A 19,576-nucleotide genomic window follows, 5' to 3' on the forward strand; every position below is an offset into this window, starting at 1 on the left:
ACAGGATGATGACTTGCATACTTTCCTTCCTTCCTCCCCTCTTTCCCTCCATCGCTCGCTGTCTAAATACTTGTCAGTCTGTTATGAAACACAGACGTCTGTCTTCTGTCCGTCGCTCTATAAAACACTTCACACCTCGCTCTGATGTTATCATCTGAAATACAACACAGTCTTGCTCTTTCTTACTGTCTCACCTCTGACCCCGTCCTGTTCGCTAACTAAAAACAGATCTGCTGGCTGATAAATTTGGTTACATCACTGTTGTCATGTAAAAATGTGACGAAAGACTCAAATTGAAGAAATGGACTGGATAGAAAAAAGCTGCTACAATCACTGTTAGAGTGAGCTTATATTTGCCATAGTACGGTAACTAAAATTGGCACCGTTTTAAAGGTAATTCATTTAGTATTTTAGACAGAAAACATGGGCTGAAAGGGGGATTCAGGCGCAACAAAGATCCCCAGCTGGAAGTAACTGTTTACACACTATGCATTTTAAAACACTAAGCTACCAGAGCGGCCAAAAATCAGCACATATTCACTGTGCAGCAGAGTTGTACTGAAAACCTGATGCAAGCTAACTTTAGAAAGACATTTAAAAAGGCCTTTTGCCCAAAACATCAAAGTTACATACAACTAAGCTACACACTACAAGAGTCACAACTCAGTCAAATCTGAACACACAGATATGATACATACATTTACACTTTCACATACATGAACCATTGTCCATCACAAATTAACATCCATAACTTCTCTTTGAATGATCACATTTGTAAGTTTTCTTCAGTATCAAATTACTCCAGTTAAAGTCGTACATAAATCCATGGGACTATAGCAAATAGGAACAAGGAGCAAGGTTTGTTTACAGTTTGCAAATCTGTAAACAAATACAGACTGAAAAAGACTCAAAAAAGAAAAAAGCATAACTAACTGATTGAATTCATGGCAGCTCTACAGGGATTTTGAGCCTTTTTTAGCGCCTTGTTTTGGTTTTATTGCACATTTACTGCATGGTTCAGTCTCAGGGCTGTATTTACCTTCATTTCCAGCAGCAGATGGCTGTTTTCAGTGAAAGCTCTTGATAAACCCATAAACAGAAGACAGACCAAGTTAGCAACTAGCTGGCGAAGGCAGTGATAAAACTGAAGCTAAAACCACCAGATGAACACAGGCCTAATGTGATGATAATGTTAAGTTGTGTCTGTTGAAATGGCAACTGTTTGCTAAAACATTAACCATAACAACATTGCAAGCCGATAATATGTAAATGCTATGCTTTCATCCTATACTGCAGCCAACACATGGCAAAAAATATCACTGTACCTTTAAAAAAGCCTAAAAGACTCTGAAAGAAGCTACACAAACTAGAAACCAGTCAGTCAAACAGTCGTACAGTCAGTTCTGTCAAATCTGCATACGACTACAGAACATGAACCTCTTATTACAGCAGCCGTGCGTGACCATAGTAATACTGTGTGAGTGTGTTTCCTGCTGACTGCTGACTCTGCTCTAATGCTCATTCTTAGGATCCTAAAACAGGAAGTGAGGAATAAGAGAAAACGACACGTACTCCCTCTTTTTTCTACTCTTCATCCCAAGAGATTCTTTCTGATGGTGAGAACAGGGCTTACATAACAAACAACAACACACACACACACGTGTCTGGGATCCAGGGAAACGATGGGACAGTATGAGAATGTTCTGGAAAATAAGAAAACTTCCAGGAACCACAGACAGACCAGAGATTGTTAAAGGAGCAGTTCTCTTACAAAAAAAAACAAAAAAAAAACCAGATCCAGTTCTGATCAGAGTTAATTCAGCTTTACATAAAGTTAGTTTTAAACCAGATATTTACAATATCAGGTTCCACTGCTCAAGACTGAGGAGTTACATAGTATATTACACTTGAGGTATCAGTAACAGTGTCTTAAGCCTCCTCCCCCGTTTTCAGTGTCTGAGATGGCCACCCCATCTCAGGGCTGCGTCCCTCATTTTACGTTTCTTTCCATTTGGTCAGGTGTGCACACATGAGAAAGTAACCAGGATTTGAAATTCCTCCACACGGTTCCCTCACTTTCAAACAAGCGCAACACTGTGAACGTCCTCAAGGAGAGACTGTCCAAAAATATGCCCCATTATCCTCACTTCTGTGATTATCACGTCTCTATGAAAGACGGCTTTTTATCCCGCCTTCAAGCGTGGCTGTTCTGCAGAGCTATAAACACTTTTGCCTTCAGGTGTAGTCGGATTCCACACCATGTAACCTAGTTTGTTTTTCAGCACACTGGGACCTTTAGTAACATATACACTATGGTGTAAAGGTTTCAGGAGCTTTAGATGTTCAGCTTCATAGGGAGGTGTCTGACTGGTCCCAAATTCATTCTGCAGAATGACAACAAGCCCAAACCCACAGCCAAGAAGACAACAAGGGTCCCATCAGAGCCACAATCTCAACATCATGGAGTCAGTCTGCGATCACATGAAGAGACAGAAGACACTGAGACAGACTAAATCCACAGGAGAATTGTGGTAACATCTCCAATATGCTCCAAGATGTTTACTACTCTTCTTTTTTGGTTTGGGTGAATGAAATCAGTGAAACTCTGGTGTGGACTAAACAACCAGACCAAGACCACATGGAAAGGCGGAGGCAAGAGTAAAGTGCCATTAAATTCATCTGCTGATTACAGTCCAGGAAGTGCACTTATAATAAGCTGTCTGCAAAAGCAATCTGATGAATGTACTTCAGCGCGTGGGTGCGATAATTTCTCCTGATCAATAAGGAGGGTGGGTCCTGGTGATTCACAGATGAAGCAGGATGACGAGACCAAAACTGTCCAATCAGTGAGTTATCTGTCAGTCTGAATAACTTCATGTTTACTCCTCTTGGCTCATCTGAATCCATTGCTACATGAACACACCACTGACAGTAAGTTTAATACTTCATATGAGTATATTAATGTTCTCTGGTGTCACAAAGAGCTCATGGATTATGAAAATTACTTATACTTCACTAATTATTCCGTAGCAAAAGTAATGGGTTATATAACTCGTTACTCAACCAAATCCTCCATATTTTGTTTTTTTCCTGGCTCCAGAAGCACAGTTACACTCCAACCACCTCCATCTGAATGTACCCTTTGGCTACCATTTGCCACACTGGCTGACCAAGAACACGCAACTTTGGAATGACTTGGAGTCACATTTCTCTTCTTTTGGTTGAGGCCACCGCAGAACACAAGCACAAGACACCTCTTCTTTAACTCCTTTTCACTTTTTTGTGATCAGAAAAAAAAAAATCACTCGGCTTCACTAACATTGAAAGATCAAAAGCATAAACATAAACTATACATCATGTGTACAGATCAGAAGATCACAGTTCTAACAGTCAGCAGATGGTTTTACTGGTAGTTTAACATTTCAGTGACACACTCTATCTGCTCTAGAACGGTCCTGTGGTTGGTCTGTTTCGCTTTCACACCACAAACTAACCACACTAGAGACCATTTGGAAGCTGGCCAAGACCCTACTTTCCAGGCGGTCTCGTCCTCACTGGGTAGAATCCTGCACTGCTGCCTGCCAGTGTCTTTTCTGATACTACCATGGAGGGATGCCAATGATGGATATTTTTTCCACATAGTGTGTTTATGTCATGGATGTTAGTGGGTCAGTGATACAGAGAAGAGCATTCTGACAGTGGACAAACTCCTCTTTATCTTTTCTTCCCTTTCTCTCAGCAGGCCTTTTTATGTGTTCACTAGTCTTTTGGGTTTTTTTGCCCACCAGAATATGGTTCCTCTCTGCTCCTGACTCAGAACACCTTGTGACTCATTTAGTCGTTATCTGCAGATAACAAGAAAATTAGGTTGTGATCCTGAGATAAGCAGTTGGAAACAATAAGCAGTCACATCCACTCTCAGTGTCCATAATGTACTGCATCAGGTTGTTTGTCTTAGCAATCTATCATAAAGGTCCACTGGTGGCCTTTGACCAAAAGGCTGAAAAGAAACCCGAATCCCGAACATAGGGCGAAGCTGATCAGAAATCAGTTCGTTTACAAGTGACAGTCACTCCCAGTGACGCCATCTGATCAGCAAATTCGACTTCTAAGTGGCCTTTCAAGTATTTGGACAAAATAATTAAAGAATGAATCTGCTCCCAGACTACTGACCTTTAGCGTCTCAGCAACAAGGAAGTTCTACGACTCTGTTGTTTTGTGTGTGAACTTCCTGTCTACACCAGGGGCGGGAATGTGTTGCTTAGTGTGGGTGAAGATCTGTTGCTTGTGATAATGCTGCTGTGGCATTTTAGCAAATAAATGACCAGTTTCACAATACAACATACAGCGTGAAGGGCAACCTGACAAGAGTTGGAAAAACATCGACCACGCGCTTGTAAAAGACAGCTCTTATAAATAAAGGTTATATAAAAAGGTCTTACATTTACATAGTGGTGCTGGTTAGATCATTTCTCCTACACGGTGCTGGGATTATGCCATAAAGTGTTTGTACTCGTGTTTTGATTATGCGTCCAGGACAACATGATGCCATAACAAATATTGCCTGATTACAGGTGTTCAAAAGGTGTGATACTACAGTGGTTGCGTGTAAAGTTATGTTTTAATTTGGGTGGATTTGTTCATTTGTGACAATGCAAATAATGTAAATTACTCATTAACCTGCATAATCGTACTGATAAGTGAACCATCGGAGCTCTTGAATATTTTCGCCTCTTTTCAGGGAAACAACAAGGTGCTGCTGCAACACAAAGCAAGTTAGATGAGCTATCTGTAAGCCGGTAAGGTTGTGATGTGGTGTTGTCGGGCCTTAGGACCTCCTCAAAAATGTGGATGTGTGAAAAATGCGTAGTAAGCTATGTGAACCGACTTTTCACATGTATTTTCTCAAGACAGCAATAGCAAGTGGAAGTTAAAAGACACAACCAGAAATGAAACATGCAACAAAACGGGCTGCATCAGGTCAATAAGAAATCTGAGGCACTGAAAAACAAAGAAAACTTAACTGAACGAGCAGAGATACAAATTCTACTCAAAACCAATTTATTCCATGTTGAAGTAAAAATGTTACGACCACTTGCCTGAACAGCACTCATTAACTGTCTCATTGATCTCAAACAAACTGGGCCCAGCCCAGCCACCGAGGTGTAAAATCAAACTTTTGTAGACCTGATGTACTCTCAGCTTCTGAGTGATCCATCCTCTCACACACAGAGGATCTTTGGTTAAGCTTTTTTTCTTTTACAGCACCAAGGCAGTTAAACTGTCAAGAAGATGGGAATCAGCCTGTGTGCGTGCGTGCGTGTGTGTTCAATTAGCGAGCCAGTACCTTCATGCAAACACAAGTCTGAAAACAAAAAGAGGCTAGGATGTTAGCAGGGCAGGTCTGTGTGTGTGTGTGCGTGTGTGTGTTGTGTGCTGTGTGTGTGTGTCCGGGACAAACAGATCTTTGTCCTTGCTGGCTGTGTTGTCCAGGCAATTGGCAGAACAGCTGAAAGGGCTGAAGGACTAGCACAATAATACTGGGAACAGGACACAAACACACACACACACACACACAGTCTTTGAACTTCACTTCCTCTGTCAACAGTTTCAGGGCATGAGGCTTTGAGCTTCTCATCACTGACATGGTTAACACTCCACCTGCAGTACTAAGGTGTTCAGGTGTTGTCGCCCCCCTGACACCGACTACAGTAAAACACACTGTTGACGATGTAGACAGCAGAACAGACAAACACTAGAATAGATTCATGAGCGCTGTATACATCATGGAGGTACATACTAGTCAAGGCGTAGTTGGGGTTCTCCAGTTCCATGCGCTGCAGCTGGGCTCCCAGGTAGACCTGCAGATGAGGAAGTGATGTCATTTTAAAACAGTTTCAAAGGTTAATGGTACTGACAAGGCAGAGCTAATCTGGTGGGTAAAATGACTCATTTATGAATGAAAATGAGGTGTGTTTCCCCACAGCAAGTCAAAACTAAATGGACAGATTTTTAAATGGAGTTTGGTGGTTTTTAGCTGTGGTAGTTGAGGTCCACCACTCTGGTCCAGACTGAAATACCTAAACAACGACTGAATGGATCATCATAAAATTTTGTACATGCATTCATGGTCCCGAAACAGTGAATCTTAACAACTTTGATGATCCACTGATTTATGCTGTAGGGCCACCTGGAAGTCAAAGTTTTTACTTATCCTTTGAAATATCTTGACATCCACCACATGGACTGGTACACAAGTTTATACAGATGTTCATGGGACTCAGATGATGAATCCTCATGACTTTGGTGAACCCCTGAATTTGCCTCACCGCCATCAGGGGCCACACATTTTTGGTTTTGCGTGAAACGTCGACAACAACTACTGGATGGACTGCCATGAAATTTGCAACACATTTTGATGATACTCTGGCTTTCCACCTAATGCCATTATCAGGTCAAATTTGTGATGTGTCCCTTACCTGCATATACCTGCAAAACTAATGATACTCCCATCAGCTGCAGATATACTTTGTGTTTAGTGCCAATTAGCAAATGTAAGCATGTTAGCATGCTAAACTAAGACAATGAACATGGTACACATTTCACCCAACATTATACCTAACATTAACATGTTAGCATTGTCACTGGGAACGTGTTACACTGTGTCGAAGTACAGCCTCACAGAGTCACGCTGATTAAATTTAGTTTAGATAGTGAAACTGAACAGGATTGCACAGTTGTGTAGGACTGCTGTGTTCTGGGTGGCTGGCAGGGTTAGGAACTTTTAAATGAACAGACCGGGGGCCACTGGACGTATACTGGTATTTGTGAAGCGGTCACCAGCCGTTCAACAGACTAAAAACAGGCCACATTTGTTTTCATGCAAAGTTTCCTATTATCAGTACCTTGATGTCGATGCCCCGCGCTGAGGAGGAGTTGCTGAAAAACCTGGAAGGAACCTTAGAGGCTGGGTCGGGTTCTTCTCGACCAAAACCAAGATTTAACAGGATTTCCTCAGGATCCTCCTCGTACAGGTCCAGCAGCTCTGACACACTGTGGACACACACACAGACAGTCAGTCACCCAGTAAGTAAGTCAGTCAGTCAGCTGGTGAGTTAGACTGCTGGTTAGTTTAGTAAGTCTAACCGCAGGGTAAGAAGGATCTCCTCTGGGTGCTCCTCTGACTGCTCCAACACCTCTGAAACACTACGAGAACACAGACAGCCAGTTAGTACTTCTCACACACTACTTGCTGTTAACGGGTTAGTCTGTTAGTGAGATAGTTTGCTCATTATTTAGTTAGTGAGGGAGTTAGTAAGTGTGATGACTCAGCCTCTCTGGAGATTGCAGCAACGCTCTGCCCCCCTCCCAGCTCCTGAATAGCCCCACCCAGAGGAGGTAGAGACCAGTAGAAACCGGACCAGCAGCACAAGTTCAGTCCCCCCAGGACCTTGCAAAGTTGTTTTGTGTTTACTGGGGCCCAACCCATGAGGAGCTCATTCACTCAAAAACGATTTTACCTTAAGTTGCAGAAATATTAAAAGCTGCTAGTCATTTGTAAAACTGTTTAAAGAAACTGAAGAATGTTCTGTTAATGGGCTTTTTACTGGCTGGCAGCAAATATTGCAATTTGTCGCACAAGTTGCACGGAAGGATTTGCATCAGTTCGTATGATTACAAGATCACAGATTCCTGGAGGGACTGCACGATGTAATAAACCTGGGTTTGCAGTCAGCACTACCAAAACAATGGGCAACATGCTTTTATTTTGTTTTACAGGATTCGATGGTGCATGGTACATGTCATGTATAACATGACTGCAATGAGTGGCTACTCCAGCAGTGAATATAAACATTGTCACACTAAACACATCCCAGGAGTCTCACACACCCAACAACACGCAACAGAGGATGGACTACCCATGATGCACCAACCACAGCCTATTGTGAATCATTTCGCACATTACACCATTTACGTCCAACTGCTGGAGCACTGCCCAAACCCTGGCACCATCAGCCACGCCACCCACCCACCCACCACCAATAAATCAGCATCTTAAAACACGAACAGAAGGTTAGTTCAGCAGTAGATCTTCCAAACACAACCTTACACATTAAGATATTTAATTACTTAGGTCATTGACCACACCTGCTTCAATGAGAAGATCTGGAAAAGTTTTAAACCCCAAATTTCTCATAGAGCAGTGACACTGTGAGCTGTTGTTATTATTCAAACCAGTCAAAGAAGCTCAGAGAAAAGTCTTTACTGTTGTAGGAAATATACAGTAAGAAAGTAGCTTCAGCCACTGAGAGAAAACAAAACATTTTGGCCTATAAAAATGTTGATGTTTGAGTGTTTTAAAAAAAATCCGACAACAAATTGGGAGATGTAATTTTTTCAAAAATTACACCTCATCAACAAATATTTTTGATAATTATCCCTTGAAACACTTTTTGTTTTGTTTTCTAAGAGAACTGTTTTCTTAGATCTGCACTGAGCAGCACATTTTACAGTTTAAAAATAAATTTGTCAGTGCTCCCTGCCACACATTATGTAACGAAGACACTTTTACTAAATTACCTCAAACATATGTTTGACATTTTTGTACTTTACTGCAGTGGTCATTTTGCTGGGGAGTTTGCCTGCAGCTCTTCATCTAACATATTACTGTGGCTTCTTGTTCCATTGCTTGCTGCAATATTTAAAACCGATCCGCTGATGAAAAATGATCAAAATCAACATGGCGATTTGGAGACAGGTTTTGCCTTCGCTAACCTCTGTGACAAACTGCATTTCCTGGGGCTTCTTCACAGGGAAAACCACAGTATATTTTTCCAGATAATGTGAAGCATCAGCAGTGGGAATTGCTGGGTTTGAATTAGCATTAACTTCCAGCTCTGATTTGGCTACAGGAGCATGAAAAGTAAACAGTAAGGCATATATCAAAGAGATAAAACAATAACAGCATTCAGGTTTTGTGTAGTCTTCACCAAATGCAAGTTAAGACCTTTTCAATACCAAAAGATGAAATTTAATACAATCCATGATCACACTAGAGGTGTAAAACATCTCTCAACAGTCCACAACAACATTAAAAAGTTAAACTTTCCCTTTCAGGATATTGAATTCAGTGCTTTTTAAGACTTTTCAAGACCTGCGGATATGCTGTGGATTACATGTGTGAATCTCTCCACCACTGGTAGACTCCACCACTAACAATGAAAAACTACTATGTGGAGAAGTAGAAATAGAAACTAAGTGAATGGCTACAGCTGAAAAAGCCTAACATAAATAATATTAAAAACAGGGTTTGTAAAGAATTATTCTTTTCCTGCTCAGATTTTCATTTGAAGGATTTTAGGGACATAAAGTGGTTGAAACTATCTATTAAATTATAGGAAAGAAATGTGAAGAAAATCAGGAAAAAAACCTCTGCAATATCAGAGAGAAGTATCTTCTTGGGACCCCATGGTAAGGAACCACCGCTCCAAATCCCTGTGCCTCAACAACAACACATGGTTGCTTTTTTACTTGGGTACAAATTAAATGTGGTGTCATTTAATTGGTTTGAAGTTTAATAACAGCCCTCTGCGTCTCCGCCCCTCTCTACCTGAGATCACTGCGTTCCTGCAGAAACCTCCGTGAGTCTGACTGAAGACTGACAGGGTGTACTGACCTGGACACAGTGCTGCTCTTCCCAGATCCTGTGGAGTTCATACTTCTTCCTCTCTCTTTATACTGACTCCTCTTCTGATCCGCCACAAGACCAAAACTACACACATTAACATAAACACACACACACAAAGAAATATTAACACAAATGCACATAGTAGAGAGAGGAAAAACTGAGTTATCAACCTGCTGGTACTTTGTTTAATGAATCTAAGGGACCCAAAAGCTCCTGGTTCACTCTTTATTAAACACAAATTTGTCAGAAATTTGAAACTAATGCTCAGCTCCTGAACAATGGTTGGTTAACGGGTACCTGAAGAAATAGGTTAATCAAGTCATGACTGAATATAGAGAAATAAAAACGTAAAACTTAACTCACCAGGATTCAGTTTTACTGTTACTGGACTGAAGGTGGTTGGCTGCGGAGAAAAACAAAGAAACTTAGATTAGTCATATATCAATACAAACAGCATACTGTTGATCAGGCTGAAGGAAATTAACATATTACACTCCGCACCTAAGAATTACTTTCGTTGTTAACCAGACTGAATCAACCATCTGTCAAGCTTTTGATTTCTTCTCATGCCGAAGCAGTGTAAATGTTGCTATACTAAGAGTAATACACCGATAATAAATAAAGGTTTAGAGGGTGGTCTCTTTTTAAGCCTTTCCAAAACCAAAAACACAAGGAAACAGTAAAGAAAACACTGTTTATCTGCTCTTACATAAGCTGCAGTTATTTAGCATATCCTGCTACCAAGCTTACTACCTACAGTAGTATCCAAACCCAGCATTACTTCCATGGCCAAGGAGCATCATAACCACAACTAAGCACATTAGTTAGAAGTAGTAAGTACAAAAAAAAAAAAGAAAAAGACAAAAAATCTTTGATCACAGTTAGCACAACCACAACCACTTAAGGAGTTAAGCTTTGCTATGTTTAGATTTTGGTGAAATTGGCAACGTAGGCAACCCCAGCCAACATCCCTCAAGTTAGCTTTAAGTAAGGTATCATTAGGCATCATTATTTCAAAAGTTACGACAAATTTTAATGGTGCCATTCTTACTTCATAAGTAAAGCTGAGGCAGGTTAACTGTCGTTTCTGTCAGAGAAGTGAAAGTCATCACCAGCTGCAGGTGTGACAGTTGTTTTCTTTTTCAGTTATGAAGAACCTGTCGAAACCTGTCGCCCTGCCACGATCTGTATGAGTGTCTCTCGCTCTCTCTCTCTCTCTCTCTCTTTTCCACTTCATTTCAGCTGAATTTCATCTTCCTTCTTTGAATCCACTGTGTTTTCTTCTGTGACAGACAGCTGGATTAAAGAAGCCAAACATGACGATGACTTGCCTCCTTACACTAATTCACTTATTCACTTCCACTCCAATCCACCCTGACCACTTTAATTTACTAATTCACTTCCATCCTATACCCACATTAACACTTTAATCCCCTCCCATCCTGTCTCCACAGTATTGCAGCCCATTAGGATCTGTTCATACATGACATCTCCAAAGAGGACAAAAGTCACGTCTGTCAAATATCACTCTCAATGTGGTTAAGGCGCTAAGAGAACGGACATGACAACACGAGGTGAGATTTAGGCTGACAAAGGAAGTAGACAGAAGCACTCAACTAAAGAGGCTGCTCACGTTTTCAACAAATACTTCGCTCAAATCTATAGAAACTTACACAGAGACAACTGGATGCAGGTTCAGCCTAAATCCACTCAAAATTGAATGTTTCAGCAGCTTTCAGCTCATTACTTTGATCTTATGGCCCATAGTTTCACTGCGTTGGTTCACGCTCACCGCTTTCCTAATAGTAAAGTTTTCAGCCACAGGAGGCAGCTGATTTCCAGTAAAAAAAAAAAGCTCAGATAAATTCCATTGCAAACAGCAGACAGACACAGTGAACATGGTGGAGCATTTAGCCGCTAAAAAGCCCAGCATTTCCCTCTGGAGTTGGTAGAGACCAAAAACTAAGCTAAAAGACACTGACTACTGAGTTAGTTAGTTGAATAATTAACTGTTTCATTCATCAGATGGACAGATTCTGAATGAATGCCCATGTTGCTCCATAACTGCTGGATGTGTACTGTAAATAAGCAGCTGTTTAAGTTACTTCATAAGGTGATGATATGTTGTGTTCACAGCTTGTGGAGTTTGAATGAAGTTTGAACTACCTGTGCATCCGCATCTCACTAGAACAGGTACAGGTTGTCTCTCACTCAGCTTCTTTGGGTTTGATTGATAACTGATAGCTTGAGAACTGATGTTTAAGGAAGAACAACTCAAAGAGACTTGATGTGCATCGCGACAAAGCTTTGTAACACTGATTGCAATATGTTAGCATGTGACAGGAAAATGCTGAAGTTGTGCAGGAGTGAACAAACTTCTCATGATAAGGTCTTTCAGTGTTTATCAAGAAATGAACTAACTCAAACACTGTGGTTGGAGAACACGCTATTACTGAAAGATAAAATTCATGGTAAATTAATCATCACTTTATTAATTATTAATTGTTTTAGCACTATATTTGAATGACAACAGAGGAGCAACTGCTGTGGTCTTTTCTACTGTATATGTTTCTATCAAATTTGGCAGCATTCACTGTAACTATGCTGCAATGTAGGAAATCCTGTTCTTACACAGGTGTTTCAACCTCTGACCTCTTAGCATCAAATCATTAGCATCTATTCAGTCCCTGATTCCACCAGCTGACCCACCGACCACACACACACACACAGAGCCATGCAACATGTCAAAATAAAGTCATTACAGTCTATTGTTCACTCAATAACAAATACACCCTCTTGCTATCAGTGCCATTACGGCTGTATTCACAGCAGATCAGAGGAATGATGAAAGCACACACACACACATTATGAGGCCCGTCAGTCATGCATACATTGTGTTTCCACACCTCTGTGACTGTTTACTTTTCCTTCATAAAGGAACAAGACTGAGGAATGAAAATGGAGCAGTGAATCACACGATGTTCTGTTGATTCTACTGACACTGTTGTGTTTGTCAGACATCAGCAGCTATATTCACCAAACATCTTCAAGGTAAACTCAGCCAAACTGGCGGTGTTTGGAAAAACTCATAGATGTAAGGGGTGTGTCAACCTTAACTTTAACACTTTTTTTGAGTAATTCGACAGTGCTAAAACCAGCTCTCTGCAGAGCTACTCTTCTGACTGACACACACTGGACTGCAGTAGAGGAAGTGACTTCAGTAGCTTTCACCACTGGAGATGAAAGCACTGAGGGGACGAGCAGACATATAACGGGGAAAGACACAGAGCATGCATCATGATGATCTGCTCTTTGTTTCAGTCATATGTCTCTATTTCCATTAGTTGGGTTTGCAATTAATGATTTGACTAACAAGGAGGTTTGAATCAGGCACTTCTCAGCTAATGATTTAAATAATGATGTTTGAGCTGCAGCCCGGTCAAAATAAACCTTCTCATTTGAGTAAAATGGAGAACTAGAGAGTTTACCAAAATGTCAAAATGTTCCTTAAGTTGGCAACATCAGTTAAAATACAGAATTAGCAGAACAGGGGCAGAAACTGTTCACAATGAGCAGAAATCTCTAATCTTGTTTGTATTGTGAGCTTATTCTCCATACTGACCTTCAGCTCCCAGTGAAAGGTCATCTTCAAAGCTGCAGCCGTTCCTCAGCGCTCCTGCTTTCACACATACACAGAACACACAAAGCAGCAAAGTTGTGAAAGCCTTTCAGTAACATATACACAGCAATATACTGTAGAGTAAGAGAAGTTTCTCAACCAATTCTGGCACATTACGCCTGAGGTTAACCAGTCTTTAAAAACAAGCTGTGATGACTGATTGCAAGTATTTAGTCATAAACATAAATGTCCCAACAGGCTGGATCCTGACGATGTAATATATAAACAACACACTCAGAAAATGTTGATTACCTCTGCTGGGAGAAGCACTCTGATCATCTAGAGAGGCTCCAAGGGGAGTCCTGGACATGAGATATAGAGACAGATAAAGAGATTTATATTCCAACATAAGCCATAATCTGACCATTTAAACAAAAAGATCCAACGGACCACTTTAACAATGAGAACAGCCCAGCACACATGGCCAACACACGGGCTGCAACACTACACATCGCATCATACGACACCTCTAGCACACACCAGGTACGCCACACAGAAGGTGACAACGGTACACAGCGGCCAGGATGTGTCAGCTTGCAATGATATGTGTCTTCCAGTAGCCAGTGTATGTGCTTACATAGAAAATATGTGATGGCCATGTTTCACCCCTAATGCTTGTCCACCATTTTCTTACAGTTTAACCAGGCTAGGACAACAAACCAGGCCACACTATCTATCCCAGGATAACTCCAGGTCAAGCTGAGAGTAATGACCCAATTACAAAGCAAACTTATCCCAGACTGATTCCTGGTTGATATAAAGCAACGGCAGCAACAAACTAACTGTATATATGAAACTAACAATCCAAAGCCAAGACCTGATCAGGCTAAGGCTAAGTAACACAGATAGAGAGCTTGTCAGGCTAAGTAATCCAGCTCTAACTGCCTGTCAAGTAAGGCTAAGTAACCCAGGGCTAACTCCCTATCAGGCTAAGGCTAATTAACCCATTCTAACTAGCTGTCAGGCTAAGGCTAAAGTAAACCACTCTAAGGTTAACTATCCTAAGCTAACTCCCTGTCAGGCCAGGAAACTTATTGTAGTCAGCTACTGATCTGGCAAAAGTAAAAATCACAAGCTAAATCCTGTTCTTGGTACACACCCCAGGAACTCTACTGACCAGACTAGTTGTCCCAGGCTAACTAGCTGACAGGTCAGGCTAGTTGACAGTAGCAGTAAGCTAGCGGGTCTGAGCTGCGGTCTGCAGCCGGGTGCTGGAAACACTGAGCTGTTACACAACCTGCAGCCCTTATCAATGGGACAAACTTCATGCCACCATTCAACACACACACACATTCAACACACACACACACACACAGAACACATGGATGGTTGTGTAATACTGCACAGCCGCAGTGTTCACTTATCCTCCCACTTTCCAACGGCAGCCATGTTGGCCCCCGGCCCCTGCCCGGTGGCCGTTACTATAGTAACCAGTGATTCTGATTCTGCATGTTACCGCGGTGATGTTGCCGAGGACACGTCAGAGCAGGAGGGTTGAGTGACAGCAGCTAATACTGTGCGTGTGTGTGATAACAGTGTTGACTCAGCAGGAGGAACCCCTCCTCTGTTTACTCTCCTTTCTTTTTTCAGCCTTCCTTTCCGTCTACTGTCAGCTTCTTCCCTTCTTTCTCTCCTTCTTTCTTTTCCTTCACAGCTCTATGTGTCCTATCTCTGGGCGTTGGTCTGCTTTGCGTGTGTGTGCGTGTGTTCTGTGTGTTGTATGTCTAGGCGTTGGCTGTGTGTTGGCTCTACGTCAGCAGCTGATAACACTGCTCCTAAACCCACACACACAGACACCTCTAGGACACCAGGAAAACACATTAATAAACCAGTAAGCCAGAAAACCAGTTAGCTAGTCTGTCACTTAACCAGTCAGTCAGGATTTAAAGGACCATTCCACTCCTAACCCCCATTTCATGAATTACTGAGTCTATTTAATACACATTCCTGCTGATCCTTTCTTAACCATCTGTCCATTTTTTTCATTCTTATCACCTGTCACTTGTTTCAGTTTATTACAAAGAAAATCAACAAGCAGCAACTTAAAACTGGTTGCAGAGTAATAAACCATCACTGTCAACAATTAGTCAGCTTTACTTTGATGTATCATCAAGTGCAGGTTGATGTGAAGAGTCTGCACTGCTTTGAAATGCATGATATGCAGTGAACAGGCTAAAATAGGACATTAATTTAAAAAACACTGGTATGGTCCCTAACTCAAGTGGTGAATGGACACTGTACCTGCATTCAATCAGCCAGCTGGTGATCTTGTTAGGAACTCGCCCTGACAGAGAGAGACAGATGAGTATGTTAAAGCAATAAGCCAGCAGATGCTGCACGCAACAATGATTACAACATGCTATAAAAGCATTACAGCAGTGCCAGACTCAGTATATAACTCTCAACATGTCAGCTGATTAAAATCATCACAGTAAGCTGCAATTCCACCACAGTTTACTAAATGACTTCCAGTTCCTGTTCACACCGCTGTGGCTGCAACTAATGATCAATTTTGTTGTGGACAAATCTGTTTAATTGCTTCTCTAATTAGCTGTTTGTGAAAAACACCCATCACAGTTTACCAGAGTGCTATGTGACATCCCGAAATGTCCTAATTTGTAAAGAAATGTGAGAGGATGTGAATGACATTAATCAGGTTAATCAATTATGAAAGTATCCAATAGTTGTTTAAAATGAAAGAAAGCCTAATATGATTTGATAGCGTGCATGTATTGGACAGATTATAATTTTAACCATTTTTGGAACCATGCTAGATGGAAAGTGAAGGAAACACGAAAATCACTGCAGTTTATCCAGTGGGAATCATAAATATCTGAATCAATTTTCATGGCAAACGCCACTAAGCCTTTCTGTTCTGCAAGTTCATGTTACTGATGAACCAACATATATAGTGATACTGATGTAACTGTGAGGAGATAAAACTTTGAAAACAGGCCATATTTAGCACTAACTCTGGTACTCAACTAAGGCAGCTGCTAGTTGGCAGGAAAGTGAATATTGGATTTACTTGAAATACAGGATTAATGTCAAATACTTTTACAGTTAGCAATCAGAACATCCTGAGTTACAACACCGCTTTGTTGACTGTTGAGTTCAATCTAACCTGGTTCTTCTGAGGGTCTCTGTTCGTCACCGTCTCCCTGGCTCTGTTGGGGCCCCTGGGGGCCACAGCGCTCTTGCTCTGATTCTTGCCAGATGGAGTCTCTGCTCTGGGCCCAGGCCCGACGCCGCAGACAGGCTATGCTGCAGTCTGACTGCACTCTGGGATCTGAGGATCAATCAAGCAAATAATCTGTCTGTCAGCCTGACTTCTGTGAAGTCATCAGTCATGTTTGGCAGGTCTTCAACCTGACAAACAGAAACTACAACTGATTCAATAACAAAACACACACAGCAGGTGAGACGAGCTGAGCGATCACATGCATCAGTCCTCGCCCTGTGTATCTGGGTCATCTAACTGTTTTTTCAAACACCAGTTTGATAAGGAACAACAAAGACATACATGAGCCAGCACTAATGTCAATGAAATATCACATTTTATTCCAGCACTGCATATTTGGAGCCCCACAGTGGAAAGGTATATCTGTGTGGAACAGTCACCTGAACTGTGACACATGAATTTGTACCATCAAACAACTAAAAGCCGTCAAAACTACTGATTCACAGCCTTTTTTGTCTGATGTAACCCCACAACGCATTGAGATGAGCTGAAGTAACCTGTCATCAACACCACACGTTTCAAATGTGGATGTTAAGTAAGTTGGTTTGGTCAAGTCTGCATTCATACTATTACCACTTGGAGTGGCAGAAGCTGTAACGTTCAACCATTCACTCACTACCTTAAGCTATTTTTTTCAGCGTTTATTCATTTGTCCACCATGTTCAAGATAAAATATTTTAACTGTTCGTCCATTACTTTTAACTAATTATTTCAACTGTTTAAGCAAGACAACCCACCTGGAGCAGCACTGGTGTCCATTCCCAGAGCTCCACTCTCCATATCTACCTGCCTGTGTGTCTGGTTGGAGTCAGTCAGAGAAGACTGACAACTTTACAACAACATCAGCAACAGGTAACACACCTGGAGGGAAAGAGAGAGGGAAATCTTATTTATTCATTGGTTTAGCCAACAGGGACAGTGCACATCAATAAACATTGCTGTAAATGTGGCAGAGTTAGCTAACAAAGTCATACGCAGGACAGATTGTTGATACCAAGACAGCTATAAGTGACGGCAGACGGCAGCCACAAATTAATTAATTAATTAAATTAAATTAAATTAAATTAAATTAAATATACTCTATGCTGCTTGGGTAATTTGGAAATATTTTATATAATTAAAAACAAAGCATCTAGATGATTTTGTACTTGGTGATGCTGAAGGTCTTTGTAGTGTGTCTGTATTCACAAGTGTTTTGTAGAGGCAACTACTCCAAAAGAGTTATGAGTAAGGTCTTCTCTCTCAAAACACATAAGCTTTTACTTAAGTAAAGAATCTGGGTACTTTTTCCAAAACTGGAGAAAGTGGCTGTGTGAACATTTTGCTTTCATGCACAAAAAAGGTTTCTGTTCAGCAGATGTCTGTTAAACTTCAGATGTCCAAGCATCCTTCAATGTGCCAACAGAGTCTTCTCAACACTCTCTTTACTCTTTACTTAATGACTTTGACCAAAAAAAAAAAAAAAAAACATTACAGGTAACTAAATGTTGACTTTAATGGATCACTGTATCAGACCTCTACGGGTTTACTTACACAGTAATGAACTGAAACCAGTGGTTGACTGTAGAGAAGGAAGTCTGATGTTTAAAACTGATGAATGGCTTAGAGAATTAGCATAAGTGATGTGCAGTATATGACAAAACACATGTATGTCCATTTAATGTTCTGAACAGGATTTATCCCTAAGAACTGTCACAGCTGGACTGAGTGTGTCTGATGGTCGGAACTAGTTTTCACTACTCATTCTTTTAAAAATAATGACCCAAGGCAGATGGGCATATGAATTTAAGGGGTGAAATCATTTTTTTTATTATTGATTGTGATGTGGTGATTAGGTGATTAAACTAGTTTAATCTATCTATAGAAATGTTGAGTGGTTGGTCAGTCCACCACTTTAGTCCAGACCGAAATATCTCAACAACTATTTGATTTACATGAAATTTATGCAAACATTTATGGACCACAGAGGATGGTGAGCCCTTGACTTGTCCTTTAGTGCGACACTGAAGTTCACATTTGAGTAAAACAATTCAACGACTATTGAATGGACGACATTAAATTTGGTTCAGACATTCGTGGTCTCCTCAGAATCAACTGCAAAAACCAGCTAATACTGACTTTTCAGCAGGTGAAATTATCAAGTCACATGTTTAATTTTTCCAGTACTTGTGTTTGTGACCCAAAAATCCTAGAGGAGAGTGCTGATCAGCTACATGCAAACATATTAAACTAAGATGTGTACATGACAAACATGTTATGACAGCACTGTTATGACATGTTATGACAGCACTGTTATTGTATGTGTGTTAGCATCCTGATGCATTTAGCTCTAAACACCACTGCACCCAATCATAGCCTCACAGAGCCCCTCGTAAAATATATGAAGATGTCACCCTGGTAAGTTGCGATGGACATTTATCTTCAGTTCCTGACATTTTATAGACCAAATGATTTATGGGACAGTTAATAAAATCAATAGATTAACTTAATAAAAAAATGTTACTAGCAGCTTTCCAGTTTCTTCCAGTTTCATTTGGCACAAACTCCCTCAGCTCAGTCTCTCAGGCAGAAGGCTGGCTGAGCCAAGCAGCCAGTCAGAGACACAGTCACAAAGCCATTTACTGAAATAAAACTGCACATGAATATATGAACAGTAGCAAAATGAGAACAACAAAGCAAGAAGAGGAAATGAGTGGATGAAAGGAGAAAACTAAAGCATGGAGATAAATAATATATATGGAGGAGAAGACGATGGAGAGGAAGGGGGACAAAAAAAGGAGCGTGAAGTCATATCTAAATGAGAACGTGTGAAACAGGAAACAAGTGTTTAGAATGAAGAACAGAACAACTTCCTGTCCAAAAGAGAGAGATGGGGAGTGAGGGAGGGTTAGGTTTATTTTTAGATTACTCTTGTAAATGCAAAACAAACTGGAATGTCAGAAAACAAAAACACATACACAGACAGCGT

General features: G+C 40.9%; 1 protein-coding gene across 2 annotated transcripts in view; it reads right to left on the minus strand.

The window, feature by feature from the left end:
* Positions 1-19,576, minus strand: part of itprid2 (ITPR interacting domain containing 2) — a 38,921-nt gene that overhangs the window by 15,743 nt on the left and 3,602 nt on the right. The window contains exons 2-10 of one of the 2 annotated variants that reach the window (XM_041057128.1): positions 17,346-17,469; positions 16,492-16,656; positions 15,609-15,651; positions 13,620-13,669; positions 13,311-13,364; positions 10,052-10,091; positions 9,677-9,772; positions 6,906-7,053; positions 5,801-5,861 (exon numbers count right to left, since the gene is read on the minus strand). In XM_041057128.1, coding sequence (XP_040913062.1) covers positions 5,801-5,861; positions 6,906-7,053; positions 9,677-9,772; positions 10,052-10,091; positions 13,311-13,364; positions 13,620-13,669; positions 15,609-15,651; positions 16,492-16,656; positions 17,346-17,388 — 700 coding nt within the window. In that variant the 5' untranslated portion in view covers positions 17,389-17,469. Of the gene's footprint in view, positions 1-5,800; positions 5,862-6,905; positions 7,054-9,676; positions 9,773-10,051; positions 10,092-13,310; positions 13,368-13,619; positions 13,670-15,608; positions 15,652-16,491; positions 16,657-17,345; positions 17,470-19,576 lie in introns of both variants that reach the window. The other variant, XM_041057127.1, reaches the window with a different exon arrangement.

The sequence above is a fragment of the Toxotes jaculatrix genome, chromosome 15, assembly GCF_017976425.1.
Source record: "Toxotes jaculatrix isolate fToxJac2 chromosome 15, fToxJac2.pri, whole genome shotgun sequence".
NCBI lineage: Eukaryota > Metazoa > Chordata > Actinopteri > Toxotidae > Toxotes > Toxotes jaculatrix.